The sequence below is a fragment of the Olea europaea genome, chromosome 15 (genome assembly GCF_002742605.1).
Source record: "Olea europaea var. sylvestris chromosome 15, O_europaea_v1, whole genome shotgun sequence".
NCBI classification, from domain to species: domain Eukaryota; kingdom Viridiplantae; phylum Streptophyta; class Magnoliopsida; order Lamiales; family Oleaceae; genus Olea; species Olea europaea.
The window spans coordinates 7,139,572-7,157,646 of NC_036251.1; the positions used below are offsets into that span (position 1 = coordinate 7,139,572).

Here is an 18,075-nt window from a genome sequence, read left to right on the forward strand (position 1 = left end):
ACAACTCATTTTCAAATATTTCGCAAATTATTTCATATGTACGTCTATCTTTGATAAATCCTACAATTAATTTATGTAATATTTGTTCCTTTATTTCTCTAAGTAAATTCCTAGTTATATATAATGTTATTATTTTTAGTTTATTAGGGATAGGGTTGTAAAATATATAACATCATTTTTCTTCAATACATTGATAATAATTATTTATTTTTAAGATTTCCATGATCTCTAAGGCTCTGATACCAACTTTATGGGTGCTACTATGAGCGAACAAAAATCTAATAATCTAATAATCAAAATATCAAAATTTTAATCTCATAAATTTTTAAGTAATTCTTCAAAGTCTAATAATGTTTGAGAATTTATAATATCAATATCTGTTATCATATCTATGTCTGTTCCAAAAGGTATTTCATATTTTGATATAGTTTTCTTTCTTTTTTCCAATTTATCTATTATATCTTGTATATCTTTTATGATTATTGACCTTACAATTCCTTTAGCAAAATTTTCTAATAAGTTTTCTTTAAAACATTTTAATATTTCTTGTGATGCATATAATTGTTCTTGATATCCTATCTTATCAATTTCTTTTTCAAATTTAATTTCTTTTTTATTTTTAACAACCTTTTTTATATTATATGGTCCTCTCTTATATTTGGGCTTTTCCATTTTATAATTATTCATTGATAATTTTTACAAATTTTTAGAAAAATTATTTGTTAGATTTTTTAAGGACTAAAAAAGAAACTTTTTATTATATAAAGGGTTGGTTGTTAAATTTTTCCAAGGATATTTTGGGTAGTTTCAAATTTCTAAAAAAGTCAAAGGTCATTTTGGAAAAGGTTATATACTATTTGGGCCATTTTCATGTATATCCCGTACATATCGATGTATGTATCAGTGTCCATAGATATAGAGAGAGAAAGGTCTAGAGAGAGAAAGGGCAGAGAGTCTTTGCTAAGAGGGGGGCTTTGACTGCTTGGCTTAGCTTACGCATTGTGCTTTGGATTAGTGTAATGATGTTTCATTCTTCATTTCATTAAAATTATAATTTTAAAAATGCAAGTACGCTGTATTTTTAATACAATCTTGCTAGTGATATACAACCGTGTACCTAATGGACACCCGGTCGAGGCGGATTAGTGTAATGATGTTTTATTCTTCATTTCATTAAAATTATAATTTTAAAAATGCAATTATTCTGTATTTTTAATACAGTCTTGCTAGTGGTACACAATCGTGTACCTAATGGACACCCAGCGCCTCGACCAAGTCGGGGCCCACAGGCGCCTCGGTGTGTACATTAGGTACACCTTTAAATACGCGGTTGTGTACCTTTAACATAATTCTTTTTAATATTAAAAAAGAGACATGTCAACCTTGGTATACAGACCCCCTCATAAGAGGAGGGGTCCTACACCGTGGGCTTCGCTTTTATGGGGGGGTCTATACAACGAGGTGTCAGTTGACGAATAGAAAAATCCAATAATAAATTTAAAAATTGTCATGCTATTGGTATATTTATTTAAATCCTTGCATGTGTGAAATGATGCATTTTAATGCTAAGCGATAGTGATCATTAGTGTTGATCAAGATTAAAAGACGGAATAGAAGGTTGTAAATTGAATTATTAAATGAAATAAATTGGAGTTGGGTGACCAACATGAAACAAATCCACAAATTAGGTTAGCTCTTTCATATTTCTTTTTACATTTGGATTTTTATCTTCTTCCTTTTCTTTTCTTATTTAAAAACAAAGTTCATTTACATTTTCTTTGCATTTAGTGGAATTAATTTAATTTTTTCAAAAATTAAATTGAACGTTAATGGTATAGATTCAATTTTTAATTTATAAAATAGATCCAAATCATGTTTGGGGTGATTTATACTTAAAAATAAGTATTATTGTATGACCTATTTCGAAAGTAGATGGATTTACATTAAAAATAAATCATACATTTTGTGCTTATTTTAAATATAAAGCCGACTCCTTATTTTTTCACATTGATGACACTATATTTTATGATTTTATTTTACCTCTATCATCGATAATGAATTTGAAAGGCAGATGGGGATCGTATTTAGTGTTTGTTTGATACAGATTTTGATAATTGATTTTTTGACCGTTAGAGATAAAGTGGATCCTACATGTGAGAAAAGAATTCAAAAATAACGATTAAAATAGTGAAATAAAGACAAAAAATTGATTTTAATTGACTTAAAATCTGTACCAAATAAGCACTTAGAAGGTACCAATCCTTATGGTATAAATTTGAAATAATTAAGTTCAGAAGGTGGGGGAGGATTTGAAATTCTTAAATTCGAGAAATCGAGGTTGTATTACAAGGACACTCGTTTAGAATTATAGAAGAAGTTATGGTATACTAGCCCGTTATTTTTACTAAAATGCATGGACTAAATTGTAACAAATATTTTAATGGTCTAATTAACCAAAAAAAAAAAAAAAAACCCGAATGCAATATTGCGATTAATTTGGAAACCACCTGTATTATTTGTATTATGATATTTGTACGAAGGTTGTTCACAAATTTGATTGACAAAATAAGTGTCGGCAAAATTTAGGTAATTGATTTCCAATTATTTAAAAAACCCGTTTTTAAAATGGTTGGTGTAAATATTACTTTTTCAATTAACTTTGTACATATATCATAACTCGAGTTCTTTTACATGTTTATAATGAGTAGTATTTGAAGAGTTTAATGACCTGTTCAGTAGTGATTATGAGCATTGATTTTTTGACCATTAGATAAAAAAGGGTTCCATTTGTGAGTAAAAAAATAAAAAATAACAACTGTAATTAGGGATGACAGTGGGTCGAGTCGAGCCGGCTCGATTCATTAACCCACGAGCTCAACTCGGGCTCGGGCTCGAGCTCGTGGCTCATTTTTCACGAGCCGAGCTTGAGCTCGGTTCGTTGCTCCTGGACGAGCTCGGCTCAGCCCACAAGCTCTTGTACTCACGAGCTCAAGTTGAGAGGGGGGTCCCGTCCAACGAGCCAAGCCCGCTCGGCTCGTCGAGAGGTTCGTCCAAAAATGTGGAAAAAAATAAAATTTTAATAGTAAAATAACGATCAAAAATTGATTTTTTTTTGGTGAAAAATCGCTATCAAACGGGCTCAAGTTTGGAGCTTGGTCAACGGCACGTGGTGAGAGAAAGCAAGTGCAAGATGGATATATGTGATATTGTGATTGGTAGAATGTGCACCAGTCTAAGAAATTGACACAAAACTACACGAAACTCTTCGAGAATTTTTTTATTTCAATTAGCAACATTGGATACCGATTCTTACTCTGTATCTTTTCATCCCTCTCAACCTAACTTGTAAATTTCAAGTCTATGCATATGACAAAAGAGAAGTCGGTTCCTATTCACTAATCGTATGGCAAAATGGTGTTGTTTAATTTTTATTTTTATTTTTTTTCCTTTTCTTTTTCAAAAAATTGGGAAATATAATAGTAAAGGTTCCTAACCTTTCACGTGTATTGCACTCTGTTATCGGCCATTAAAAAATACCATTTGCTTCATCCAAAAGGTCTTTATTGAGTATTGTCGATTTTATCCCACAAGAGAATACATCGTTAACAAGAAATGTAATGATGACTGAGTATCGTCCCAAAAAAATATTGATTATTTATTCCATTTTGGTTAAAATTAACTCTAACAATAACAAACACAATTGAATATTTCTATAATCGATTTTCCAATTAATAACTGAACTGCTAAGTTGACCACGCACGAAAACTTTAGATTAAAATTCAATCACATAAAGTACTAGGACTACAAGACACTGTTTTGACCCTTAATTCAATTATCAATTATCCGTATTGAAAATCAATGATTCGAAAAAGAAAAAAAAAGGGTCAAGGATCAAATAGTCAATAGATATAGCTAAAGTTTGAATATATAATTTATACACAAAACTTTAATAAAAGGAAATATTTTGGACCCATATGTTATCAAGCATTTTCTTCTTCGAACCTATTTTAGAAATTACTAACTAGCGTTGAATTTGGCTCAATTGAGGACTTCTCCCTCCTACAGATGATGAATTTCTTGGAGGTCTCAAGCCTCAGTTTGTATAAAGTTCATATTTCAGTTTAAAAATTTCTGTCAAAGTCAAATTTGATGTAATTCACTACTATTTTTCTTAACTGTTCATAAATTTGCCAAACGAAGGTTAAATTAATATATGCACCAAAAGAGAGTGCAATTGTCGAATAGGTGCATAGCAAACACAACAATGTTGTTTTACAAACTTCTTTGAAAATTTTAATTAATGAAAATGAAAGTTCGACGCATTATTCAGTTGATAAAATTCATAGATCCTACGAAATATATAATTAAAACTATATTTTGAATAGTTAAAAAATTGATAAAAGGAAACAAAGGAAACAATACATGAATCAGACCTTAATTATACCCTAATTCAATTTTAAGAGAAAATGTTTAAAAAATAAAAACTAAGGTGGTAATTAATAAATATTACATATAAAATAAATTCTAATAAATATACATATTAAAATAACGTTTTCAGTTATCATTCTAAACGCAACTTTCCAAAACAAAATCGAGCAAAATAGAAAAGTCATAGAGAGCTCCTGGGAGCAATTATTCTCCATTACAATCATTGAAATCTGATTGTTTGAAAATCATTAACTATTGAGCTCACAAATTGGAAGCTATCGAAAGATCGAACAAAGATAGTTTCTACAGAGAACTCATTGGAGCAAATAACTTCGATTCTCATAATCAAAATCTGGTTAATTGAAATCCATTGGACGATTGAGGTCACAAATCGAAAGTTGTTGGCATTATGTATAAGACAATAGAACAAAGAGAGAATTTACAAAGAAGTGACTGGAGCAAAATAACTTTGATTCGCATCGATGAAAATCTGATTAATCGAATTTGTGAGCAATTCAAAGAATTGGAGTTGGAGAAATCAATGACATGTGACTAGTTCTCTTGATTTGTGACCTATAAACTACACACTTTGACATGTAACATTTTAGATGTGCATGTGACTTGTAAATTATTACATATGATATTGATCCAATAGCTTATTATCAGTTCTCTTGAATTTGTGACATGTGGATATGGATATGTTATCTATGCAATATGGCCTATGACCTGTGAACTATTATCTATGATTACTAACATATGAATTGTGACTTGTAATCTTGAATTTGCGACATGTTATTACTTCATACAAACATGTGACGTATGATCCTTGACCGGTTTAATTTTTATCCACGACATGTTATTATTGATCTATGACATATGCAATATGACCTGTAACTCGTGGAGTGTGACCTGTAACATATATACATGACTTATGATCAATTCTGTTTGATATGTAACATGTGGACATTTTTCTGTGACATATGCACAATGACACGTGACTTGGTACATGTGACCCGTGACCTCTCACTATCACCAAAACCACCACCAAATATCAATCAACATTTGGCATGCGCTTTATAAACATGTGACCAGCGCTAGTACTGCCATCACCACAAAACACCTAAAAACCTACCACAAACGTTGCAAAATCACCACGAACAATACCCAAAACTCTAACTAAGCAACAAATCAAAGGAAGAAAACTACCCAAGAATATCCCCAAACACTTTATCTGCATAGCAATGACAACGATGGCATTATCGCCATTGCACACATCAGCTTCTCTACATAGCACCCGTTTCGCAGAGCTTGGCGATGATGTTAATACACGGTTAGACCGCCAATGATGTGCAAAGCCATAAGCAACGACATCATTGTTGCTGTATGCGACAACTTCTTTGTGAGCGTTGCTATCACAGAAAAGGGATCGCCAGTTTGCATGAATTCTCTGCGGTCACGATGATAGCTTCTCTGTGAGTGTTGCCGTCTTTCGACAATTGGTCAATTGTGTAAGGAAGGAGGAAGACGAGAGAGTAATGGGAAAAGTGAGAAGAAGAGAGAGAGGAAAAATGATTAAGGTTTGGAGTAAAATCTAATGGAGTGGATAGAATTTCGCGGGGATGATGTGGATATTTAAATTAATCTAAATATTAAATATTTAAGTTTTAAAATTTTAAATGCCTGATTTATGGATAAGTAAACCTTAAACTTGATTTTAGAATTGTAATCTTTAAAAATCACTGTTCTAAAAGGCGTGCATTAGCGGCGCCTAGGCGTCTCCAATACGGGATGCATGACGAAAACACCAAGCAAAGTGACTTGACACTTTATTTAGTTGTCAACAAATTGCTATTGACAGTTAGGCGCGCATAATTATCTTTTTCTTTTTTTAATTTTTTAACAATTTTTCTAAATTAAAACTTAAATATTGATTTATTCGCTTCATCGGTTCTAAATTCGAAATAGTCGCTTAAAGCCTTGAATAGAGGAAATCTCCAAAAAATTATTATTTATTTACTATTTAATATTTACAATTGGAATTTATCTTTTTGTTGAAAATTTCAGGAAAATGTATAAATTTCTTATAAATTTGTTTTAGATGTTTGACAGATATTACTTTCAATTAATAAACGATTTTTTAATTGATTTAAAAATTCAAATAATATTAATATAAGAAAATGCATTTTTACGCTTATACCTCACCTAAGCTCGTCTAGCCCACAATTTGGCCTTCACATATCGTCACACTTTACGTCTTTTAAAACATTGTTAAAAACTAACTACAGTGTAATTTCCACTTAATAAAAATTTAACAAAGTATTATCAAAGTAATTCATGGGGACGTACCCTTTCACTAAAGCCCAGAGTAAGCCAGCCCAGAAAACAGCCACCCGAATTTAAGCCCATCTAACGGTCCAAAGTGGCAAAGCCCAATGAAAACGGCCCAAAACCCATGTTAAACCCAATTACCCTCTCTCTCGATTGTCTCTCCCTCTCGCATACTCGCACCAAAACTACCACCGTGACCGGAATGATTCCTTAATTCAGCGTGGCGACGGAGACTCCAAACTTCACCCGTACGACTCATCGGATTCTGGATGTGAGTAATTACTAATTAGAGTTACAATGGAATTATATGGATGAATACCAAATTATTGGATCAAACTGGTAGGACTATTAGATACTTAGACAAGAAATCCCGTATTATTCTCTGCTATCTGTAAAAAAAATAAAAAAATGGTGCTTATTTCAGGTTGTAATCCAAATGAAATTCTTCAAAACAAAATTTCAAATTCTCAATCTGGCATTCTTATTTTGTTTCACGTGCAAATTTAAGAAAATTCTCGCTTCGAAATCTTAATTTTTGGGTTTGTCTGAACACCAAACAATTTGTAAAAGGATGTGTGATTACAATAGTTTTGCTAATTTGTGCATGATTTCCACTCTTCCTTTTATGTTTCTTTAGTTTGTTGAATATTGTAAGATTACTTTTAAAGCCTGTGGCTATATTTGTTTTGCAAATTTAGCTGGAGCATGCTCTGAAATATAAAGACAATTTTTACCCTCAGGACAGCAACTTATCCCAGAACTTCTTTATTCAGAGAGAACATAACTATTCTACGGTACATGTCTATCCAAATTGGTATACGTCTATGTATACATGTCTAATATAGTTTGTGTTTGAGCCACATTATTTTTGAAAGAATGTATTTTGAAATAGTAGATTAATGGAGAACGTGTGGTTAAAAAATGAGGAAAAGTTTTGAATTGACGTGTAATATTATTTTATTGAACAACGTGGTTAAAATGATGTCAAATCATTGTTTAAAAATGTATTTTTTTGAAAGAATGCGGCTCAAACGGGGCCATAATGTAGTATGTGTGTTTATACATGAAATATAATGTATATTTGGAGGTATATGTTGTGATAGTTACAAAGATTATGTATTGCAAAGAAGCTGTTTGATATATTTACTATTTGAGATCCTAGGCTGTGATTTCAGTGTTATGGCAGAATCCAGTGCTATCATAGGAGAAATTTCAGTTAGTTCCAATTCCCATTCTTGTTCTGTTTCAGGTAGTCAAGTTTTCTGGAATAAGTTCCAAGATTTTTTATTGACGGATATTTTAGTTAAAGTGCAAAGTTGTTGAATTATATTGATAATTGAGCAAGCTTCAGATCTGGGTTTGAAGTTTATAATTAAGGAGAGGAATAAAAATGTTCGGAGTTCAGGTAGGAAGGTAGGTATGTGGGTGATAAGATCTTTGATTGTTACTGCCAAAAGCGGATATGGATCATGCTGTCGCTGAAGGTTGCTGTTGGAAATTTTAAGCTGATGATGCAAGGATTTGATCAAACAACTGAGATCAGAATTCAATTTCTGATAGAATGAAATATGTAATAGGCTTTGCCTGATGATTTGTATGCTTGTACTAGAGCTGTGATTTGTAAATTAGATCTTTGTATTGAATTGCAAAATGCAGAACAATTATTTATGAAATGAAGAACTGAACACAGAATTAAGGGAACAATTTCCAAGGCATTCAAGAGGCCTTGATCTCTCCCCACTTTTCTAAACAATTCTCTTAATGAATTTCTAATCCCCTCCCCCATCACATTCGTAAGCAATTCCTTATTGTAAGCAATTGACTTATTACACTTTTGAACCTCTATCTAATTGACTTATTACACTTTTGAACCTCTATTTAACTGACTAGCGAACCTTCTGGAATAACATATGACGTGGCTGCAACTATGTTTGCATATGTGAACCATATTGGGGTCTATCAGTGGGATGATTAAGAAAATACTGCAAGATACTTGCCTCATACATTTTGAGAAAATGATAGCAATTTATGTTTTGAGGAGAGGTAAAATAAGTTGTGGAGTTTAATTGCCTATGGCAAAGAGATTAGCAAGAATTACTGAGGAGATGAACTACAGTTTTGAACTATTTAAGCTCAAAATGATCAAGTCCTGTTTAAATCAGTTATAATTGCAAATTTGTATACCTAGGTTGAATTGTGTTATGTTTTGTCCTTTATGAATGTCTTTCCCTCATAAAAAATACCCTTATAATTAACTAATTACGTTTTAGTTCAAGTGCTACTTTTAGCATTTTGCATGTGTAAACTAGAAACTTGGCATTTGCTCATGATTAGGTGATTAGTCTTTACGCCATTATCGCATCAAGTCATTTTCCACTAATTGAGGACGTGTTCTTGTGCTTGATTACATTATGGAATTGACTTTTTCTTAATTTTGTCCCACGCTAAAATCTACCTCTAGCTCTTTCCCTGGAAGCCTTAGCTTTTTCCAATTGAATTTGTGTTAATATTTATCGAACTAACAATCTTTAGCATTGGATGCTCGCATTCTTTGCTCTTCAATGCATAGTGTTTTTAGTTCCCACTCTCCTTTTGTCTTTCTTGCTATATTGAGCAGTTTTTCACTTTGATTTTTTTGTCTCTGTTGGCCTGTTTGAATAGCTATCAGTATGTAGAAATGATACATGTTTATAATAGTTTTGCTACTTTGTGTATGGTTTCACTTTTCTTTTTATGCTTCTTTGATTTGTTGAAGTTTGTAATATTCGTTTTATAGCTAATGTAACCGCCCTATGTTCTGTAAATATAGCTGAAGCATGTTCTGAAATATAAGGAATCATATTTTACCCTTGGCCTGCTCTAACCAAACTAAGGCGTGGCGTTCTTATTTTATGTTCTAGCACATGATTGATTTTAAGGTTTTGTATGATAATTTCTGATACAACTTACTTTGCTTATCCGGTGGTGAAGAACTAGCAATGAGTACAGAAGAGGCTTCAAAGAAAAATTCACAACCCCAATTAGTGAAGTTGGGCAAAGCATTCAAACTGGTAACAAGCTCTTAATTTTTGTAATTTGTTTACATGGTTTAGATTTGTATTATCATGCTGATTCCTTCGTGTTCTTGAAAGTAAATTTATTTTTCATGAAGATGGCTCATCATTATATGGGAAATGTGCTTGGCATCACAATTTTATTTCGTATGATCTGAGTAGTAAATATTAGAATGCCGTTTCTTGTCTATCACTTGGCACAGGCTGAACAATGGGTTAATAACATGAGTAAATCCTCGGTGGATGGAAAATCAACTGCAATAGAATTGGAGGGTCGACCTGCTAGGTCAGTACATTTGCTACATTGAGTTTCCCCTGTATAATGATAAGCACATGTTTATTTTCTTAGAGACTTTTGTAGGCTTGGAATTGGTGCAACAGTTCCACGGGGGCCCAGAGTTGCAAATTCAAGTGATCCAGTAGAAAGAAAATTGCTTGCCAAGTTGGATGCTGAGAAACGGAAAGCGGTGAAGAGAGCTGAAGAATTTGCTCCATCTTCAAAAGATAGAAATGTTGATGAAGATAGTGAAGACGAATTGGAAAGTAAAACAAAAGCTTTTGCAAAGAAGAGACAACTAAATATGACTTCACCTCTACAGCAGAAAAAGAAGCATAAATAGTTAGGACTGCTATATGCACCCACCCGTAGTTAAAATGTTGTCTCACTATGGCCTACATAGAGCAGTCGAATGATCTAGCAGTTTTAAGGTAAAGTGCCAAGAAACTATGGATAATGCTATAAATTTATAGCATTCAGTCCATTAAGCAATTTGACAACCAAGAACTTTGCAATTTTTATTACTCTATTGATCGTAGATGATTTTGGCTGAAATTTTATTTATTATAGAACTCCAAAATCTTTGCCCTATTTTGCATAGAGGACAAATGTTGTAAACAGTTACAAGACTATGAAATGAAAATTTTCTTCATTCGTTTTGTTTCCCTGATGCAGTAGAACTAGCTTATGTATATCACGGAATGTTCGGTAGGCTTGACTAAACTATACAAGGAACGTGATATGTAGAGAAATCATAATACAGAACTTTGCACAAAAGTACTGTGAAGAACAGAGTATAAGATTGAAGTAATGACAGAGAATCTTTATAGACAACACCCTGAAAAGATTTTATTCTGCATTCTTCTGTATAGTGTTTCAGTTATCATCCCTAGTGAAAATTCTTGACTATTGTAATTACAAACCAAACCTATGATAAAACAAGATTCGCAAACAAAAGAAATTCACCAAAGATACGAATACAACACACATCAAACACACCAAACCCTGAAAATTCTACACTGAGAAGCTCGTCCCTGCCCTTTTCTGGTTAGATAGAGTGATGCAGAAACTGATAATCTGTCTTCTTCTGAAGAGCCCATTACAGATGGCTACATTTTTGGCAATGATTATTTATATTGTAACTTCTGCTATAACCTTCACACACTAGAGTCATCTGTACTTAGAAATCCAAACTATGACCACAAGACTTTATTGGAGTGTGTCAGTATATCATTTGATTCTTTAGCCAAAGCTCCAAGAGAATGTTTGGCATGCAGTAATAGATTGCACTGATAGGCAATAAATAAGATTTTAATTTCTTTCAATACTATTACTCCACCTTACCAAACATGTCATATGTGAAAAAACATATGAGAACCATAAAACTTTTGTGAGACAGATGATCGAGTTTATAAGTCAATAATATCTTTGATTGCCTCGTATTCAACTGGAAGCACAGTGAACTCATTAGTAGCAAAACTCATCACAGTGTCCTCGACCAAGTCACTGAAAATTCTCTCTCCTAATTCAGTACCAATATGCTCGATATCTGGTCCTAGGTACATCCATTTTTCATGTTTTGCCATGTCCTTCTTGATAAGTTGATCCAGAGACTCTAATGATGGATGCTGAAAGAGATGTAATTCAACCTTTTCCCATACCTCGTCAATAAGATTCATACCAATTGGGATTGGGCGAGTTTTCTGTTTAACAAATAACATTCTAGTGAAGCATCCAAAATAAGTCTCACAGATGTCTTTTAGAACTTGATTAGTACAATCAAAGAGGATTTTCTGATCAAGACGAGATCGACTAGAAAACAACTCGACTTCATCAAAAAGTGATGGGTCGAGAATTTCGCTCAAAGAAAGCCACCTCAAAAGAAAATCGTCCCAGTTCAAACCTGAACCCAGCAAGACTGCTTCCACATATTCAAATGCAGTTTCCTCACCCTCAATAGAAATTCTTGTACAAATTCCCAGGTCACTAGCAGAAGATTGTTCTTCGAAATGGATTTGTCGAGGTTGAATTTCTTCATTGGCTAAATACCACAAACAGACGCATTTCAGCACAATATAAAGCACAAAGAAAAGCTGTTCAATTTAAGGCTATTGAATTCTATATAAACAATTTAACCTGACTGAGATGTCGTACTTGGAGGACTGATAACATCTTCTGTGAATAATGGCTCAAGAACAGATATGGGACTGGGCCGTTCCATTTTATCAATTTCACAATCATCATGTTCTTTAACTTTCCTGTTTATTGGAGAGAGCGGTGGCGACATTGATGGAGACAATGCTTGATCATCTCCAAATGGAGCCTGGAAAAGAATACAAATATGAAATGTGCAAAGGAAATGCTTATGGAAAATAAATAAATAAATAAAAAGTAAAGAAAAACAAGTTGTGGTATACCACCCAACATAGATGGAGGGCGGCTTTGTGTTTCTTGATATTATTAGCTTAAGATTCTCAATGCATAGAAACCATAGTTTACCGTTTTAAGGCACTGGAGAGGACTTTCTTCAACGGTCATTTCTTCAATATCACTATCCTGCACATCTCTAGTTATTAGATCACTAGCCATATCTCTAGAAATAGTAATATGTTTTCCCCCTTCCTCAGTACTTGATCCAGTTGTTTCTTCAATCTCCACAACTCTTGAAGACGAATTCGGAGCTGTTACCATGGTATAACTTACAGTCGTCAGAATTTAAAGTAAGATGCCTTATGAATTATGTAGAAAGAACATATAAACAGAATACCTTTAAGAATTATGACATCATGGGTAAAAGACTGAGTTTCTGCAGAATAACCATGATCATCTTTGCTTGGAATATTTATCTCTCTATTATGAGATTGTATTTTCTCATTGGCATTGTCACCACCTATGGGAAGATGACTCTCTAAGTTTGGCCCAGATGAATTCGGATGATTTTCATGGTTTTCTTGCACAAGCCCGTTCATGTTGTTAGTCATTCCTCGAGGAGATAACCTCGTCTGGGCAGTTATGAATATATCATCACCACATTTCCTAGGACTGCAGCTTGGAGAATCGCTGTACTCAGCAAAAGAAAGAATCCTGCCCAGGGACTTTGGTAAACGGTGGCTCCCTGCCTCTGCATTTTCATCCCCATTCTTCAACATCTCAGAAAGATGTTTCTTAGCCTCGATATAGATATTAGACACCCCTTTCCTTGGATAATTAAAGGTTTCGTTTGCCATTTCTGCACCATTAACTTTTGATTTTCCCAATTGTTCACTGCTCTTAAAGCCAGTTGGGGATTTGGCAAATCTTTCAGTATAGAAATGGTCCCTGTTTGGAGAACTCCAGCCCACAATTTCTCCACTAGCATTTTTGTCAGTATCGTTCCCATTTTGGTGCTTAGAAGGAAATTTATGGACCAATCTATCAGGAACAATCCCTGGCTTCTCTTTTCCCATTGCATGCCTCAGCTTTCTTTTAATTTCGGTAAAAGAGAACTGGGATGTATTTCTCTCATTCTGCACCTTATTTTTAACGGCGTCAGGCGACAGCAAAGACGTACTGATTCTGATATCAGCAGGGGGACTCTCTGACCCTGCTAGTCCAGGCTTCAAGATGACAATTTTACTGGAAGATTGGCAGTTTTTGTTTCCTCCTGTGGGGCAGCTTTCAAGAGATTTGCTCTTTCTGTGGAAGAATTTACGGTGTTTACGATCTAAAAGATCATCAGGTTTCGAGTGGTTTAGCTTCTCCTTAGACAAACCAGGTCCGATCAAAGAACTGGGTTTCTGGTCTTTCTCTAATTGAGTATCATCCAAGTTTTGCATGTGCTTCACCAGTATGGAGTTAGGATCTTGTAGTAGTTTCAAGAACAAGTCCTCATTTGAACTTAAAGTTTGCAAAGCATCCATGAACTCTTTCGAAAAATGGGTTCTCACCTCTTCACCAAAATGCTTACTGCTACTCAACCTTTGATCACTAAATACCTTTATTGCCTCAACCAATTTTTCTTCAAGTGAGAAATTCTGATCAGATGGCATGTCAAGATCATCGTGAGAGTCCCGCTTCATGAAGCTTGAAAATTTCTGGTAAATTTGGGATATTTCTTCCATTATTTCCCATTCAGGAGTATCTGAAGATTTTTGCTCGGGAACTTTGTTGTACACCAAAGTTTCCGCAGCATCCGACTTGGGGAGATCCATATCACTAGATTTCTTGCGAGTTCTGTCTATTCGCTTGTGACTCTTTTTTACAGGTCCATGTTCTGAATCAATTTGATTCAAACATATTTCAGACCCATTTGCCTCGTTCTTCAAGCCTTGCTCAGTGAACATCTCTTCTTGCATGAGTTCCTTCACACTTATCCTAGCAACATGAGCCACTGCCACCTTACTTTCTTCACCATCCTGAGATTCCATATTAAGTTAATCTAACTAGCAGACAAATCATAGGTCATCGAGGAAAAGATGCGTACACTTACCGCATTTTGACACGTTCCAGTTGGACTCGTAATTGAATTTCCGGCACCTACAGAAGAGAACAAGGGAAGAAGAAGAATGATTTGGCTAGAGCAAATAGGAAGCAGCAATATCAAATATCTTGAATTCGAAAAAAGGGACTCTGTAAGTGGCAATATTAATTCTTATTGTTCAACAAGCTCAATAAAAGTTTAAGTAGTTAGAGATGGGACAATTTTGCTTACTTAAATTCTGTCTTCAACTTGCCTTCACATGCAAATCCGATGATTTTTAATCAAAAGCCTCATGTGCACACAACTTTTATAAACAGGTGGTGATATGACTTGAACCAAGTATTTTTGTTGGCTTGTATACGAAGTTAGATTGTCTCAAAGGAAGCAAAGGTATGAGGTTAAAGTATCACCCACTCGATTATAATAATTGTGCAAATGTCAGATATTTGATTAAAAAAAGTTGAATTCACCCTACATGGGCATGTTCAGGACAAAATTTAAATAAATTAATTTGTAGTCCATCTAGCAACTTAAGTCCTTAGATAAGGTGTTCAACAATCCTAATGTTACTTCCAGATAGAGTTCGTACCAACGGCTTGTCTGCTCGCTCGCCTTTTATTGGCAATCAATTTTCGGGTGGATCGACCATGGCGGAAGTCCAATATGCTAATAAAGCTCCATATACAACCTGCTTGCTCCCTTTCATGCCGTGACAGGCGTCTCTGTGATCTCTTCGCCATAACGAGTGATTTTAGGGCCTCCAATCTTTCAACTTCAGCTAATTTTCCTTCCTCTTTACAGCAAATCTAAGCAACAGAAACAAAGAATGAAACAGAAAATTACCGATTTTTAATTGAAAGGCTCGATGTACCAAGTCAATATTCACCATTACGAGCACACATTGTTTCTGGTGTGTTAAAATATTAGCTCATTCATAAAGGTGTAAGCAAGCCAAAACTTCCTACAATTAGATCTAAATATGAAAAGAAATACTTTAGGAATTTTTTCTTTGATAATCATGAAGAATTAAACATGAAAATATATTGCAAGTGAATTTACATTGTCAACGTACATTAGAATTCTTAGGCATCTTATCTGATGATAACGATTCATTTGAGAAAAACTATATTCCCAACAAAGATATATACCTGGAATCGGATATTCTGATTTATACAAACCAGATGAGACCCAGTACATCCTTTCCCGATCTCTTATGGTAAGAAACTGTTCTCTAAATGCTCGATCACCCATAAAAACTATTTCTAGAATCACCATAAATTTGCAATGCCGTTGCTCACAGCAATCACATAAAAATTTCTTCTCTTGCATGCAGTAATTTTTAGTCAATTTGATTATGAAAATTCTGGACTGGAGAGAAAAACATATAAAGGAAGAAAGAGAGAAGATATTCTACAGTACTGCAAAAATTCAGTAGATACAACAACAAAAATTTCCCAACAAATTCATAGTCGGTTACACCTATCTTATTCGTGACTGCATTCAGTTCATTGCTAACTCTACTCGAATATCCAAAGCAATAGAAGTTTTATAAATGACAGGAAGATATCAAAAGCTCAGTAAAAAACATGTGAAAGAAATGAATGATTCAAGTAAAGATAAACTTAGAAATCACATTTTACTTTAATATTGACCAAGTTTTAAATGGAAACAGAATGCAAAACAGAATTACCTGAAATTTGATCAACCATGTAGGCACACATACTTCAAGAAACACAGATTACACAAGTTATCTAATACAGTAAAGCTCAAGGAACTTTTGCCTTCCGTGTCTGGCAAAGAATCAAGTTTTTGGCTTCTTCACTTTTTTCTGAAAAGTGCTTTTGGCAATCCCAAATTGATCTTCCCCCCAAAGAAACCAATTATCAGAATTTCCACTCAACATAAAAAATGCCAAAATCTATAATCTTGGGCCCCTTACTTCCTTAGAAGACTTGATCAAAATCCTGAAAGTCATCCAATCTTGCATTCAAGGACAATAAGATCACTTCACAAAACTCTTCACACAATCAAGCTTAAAATTCAATTCATATTTATTATTTTGATGAAAAAATCAAGTTTTTCACTGTAATGATTCTTCATCAACTTCTGACCAAAGAAACGAAAAATTCCAGAGATATCCACAAAATATTTGTAAAAAATTGACCTTTCTTTCCAATAAAAACTCAAGAAATTCAATCAGGTATTGACAGACACTCAACACACAAAAGGGTAAAAACTGGAGCTTTACTGTTTGGATGAGAGAGTATCTAATTCCATACCGACCAAAAAGAAAGACCCTCAAGGATGAAAACCAAAAGCCACTTGTTAAAATGGACGAAAATTAGTTGTGGGGCAGCCATTAAAGACTGCAACACAGAGATATAAAAGTAAAGAAAGGTTGTAAAGTGAAAAAAAAAGGCGTGCGTATGAGAGAGAGGGGTTTCAGGAGAGAGAGAAGAATAGTATCTGTGCCACCCGTGTGTGGAAAGGTGGGAAGAAAAAGCTTCAGAGTGAAGAAAATTGTTGGAGGTTTTCTATTTTTCTTTGCAGCACCACATCAGTATCCCCACCACCATTCCAGGCTAATTTTCAAAATTTCGAATCAAAAATGAAAAAAATTCATGTTGGATCCTATTATCCCACTCCCACAGACCCCTCCTTGCTCTCACGCACACGCGTATAGAGTCTATTTAGGGTCAGAGTACAAAGTCCAGACAGAGACGTATGAACATTTGGATGCAAATACGCAATAGTTATAGAGAGAGAAGACATGAATGGCGCAAAGATTTGACTAAACAGTTGGTTAGGTCGCAAGACAGACACCTGTTTTGTGGCTGTAATGAAAGAAGAACACGCGAATTTACCGTCGGTAATTTTAGTAGAATTTTGTATCCATGAAAAGGGAGAAATTTATTTAGATGAAAATTCGAGTGAAGAAATTTTCAAAATATGTTTGAAATGATTTATAAGTATTCTGAGCATACCGACCTTCACGAGAAGTCGAAAAATAACACGTTTTAGCCAGGGTTAAATATACTCTGGTTTAACTGCTTTAAAGTAAATTATTTTGATGTTAATACTGATTTTTTGTTCTCTTAAGATTAAGGTAATGAATTAATGACTTCTTACGGATGTATGAGAGACTAAAAAGAATGATTGTGAATGTTTTTTAATATTTTTCTCCTTTTTAAGTAGAAAAGATAAAATTTGTTAACGATCAAACATAGAATTTTACTACTTTATTATCACTCATAGACAAGGATAATTTCAAGAAGTCAATTGTATTTCAATTCATGAAACGGCGCTATTATAAAAAAACTCTACAAAACGTTGTACAATATGTTTTCATATGCCAACAAGTACATTCGGGCGCTTTCTTTTGTTCTTTTATATCACAGAAAAAATTATTGCCTCTTCTCATCAGTGCTAGTGATGTTCTTCGAGAATCTCTACATATTATCAACTCCATCGAAGTCAACATTCTATTATCGACAAACACAAAGCTATCTCGAGGGAAAAAAAAAAGTTTC

At 33.9% G+C, this 18,075-nt stretch overlaps 2 protein-coding genes across 6 annotated transcripts; one reads left to right on the forward strand and one right to left on the reverse strand.

Annotated features, from left to right (window-relative positions):
- The first annotated feature begins 6,913 nt into the window (after nt 1-6,913).
- Nucleotides 6,914-10,747, forward strand: LOC111409996. Of its 3 annotated transcripts, none has more exons than XM_023040147.1 (5): nt 6,914-7,027; nt 7,497-7,550; nt 9,727-9,806; nt 10,013-10,095; nt 10,171-10,747. In XM_023040147.1, the coding sequence occupies exons 3-5, from the start codon at nt 9,735-9,737 to the stop codon at nt 10,427-10,429; spliced, it is 414 nt and encodes a 137-aa protein (XP_022895915.1). In that variant the 5' UTR covers nt 6,914-7,027; nt 7,497-7,550; nt 9,727-9,734; the 3' UTR covers nt 10,430-10,747. The 3 variants fall into 3 exon arrangements, with proteins under 3 accessions (XP_022895915.1, XP_022895914.1, XP_022895913.1); XM_023040146.1 differs by having other exon boundaries at nt 6,921-7,027; nt 7,455-7,550; XM_023040145.1 differs by lacking the exon at nt 7,497-7,550 and having other exon boundaries at nt 6,921-7,027.
- Nucleotides 10,748-10,883: 136 nt separating this feature from the next.
- Nucleotides 10,884-17,283, reverse strand: LOC111409995. 3 transcript variants are annotated; one of them, XM_023040144.1, is made up of 7 exons: nt 16,236-17,283; nt 15,135-15,351; nt 14,555-14,601; nt 12,854-14,480; nt 12,586-12,767; nt 12,241-12,409; nt 10,884-12,127 (listed from the first exon to the last, which is right to left on the reverse strand). In XM_023040144.1, the coding sequence occupies exons 2-7, from the start codon at nt 15,283-15,285 to the stop codon at nt 11,496-11,498; spliced, it is 2,808 nt and encodes a 935-aa protein (XP_022895912.1). In that variant the 5' UTR covers nt 15,286-15,351; nt 16,236-17,283; the 3' UTR covers nt 10,884-11,495. The 3 variants fall into 3 exon arrangements, with proteins under 3 accessions (XP_022895912.1, XP_022895908.1, XP_022895911.1); XM_023040140.1 differs by having other exon boundaries at nt 12,223-12,409; nt 16,236-17,277; XM_023040143.1 differs by lacking the exon at nt 16,236-17,283 and adding an exon at nt 15,694-16,220 and having other exon boundaries at nt 12,223-12,409.
- Between the last annotated feature and the right edge of the window lie 792 nt (nt 17,284-18,075).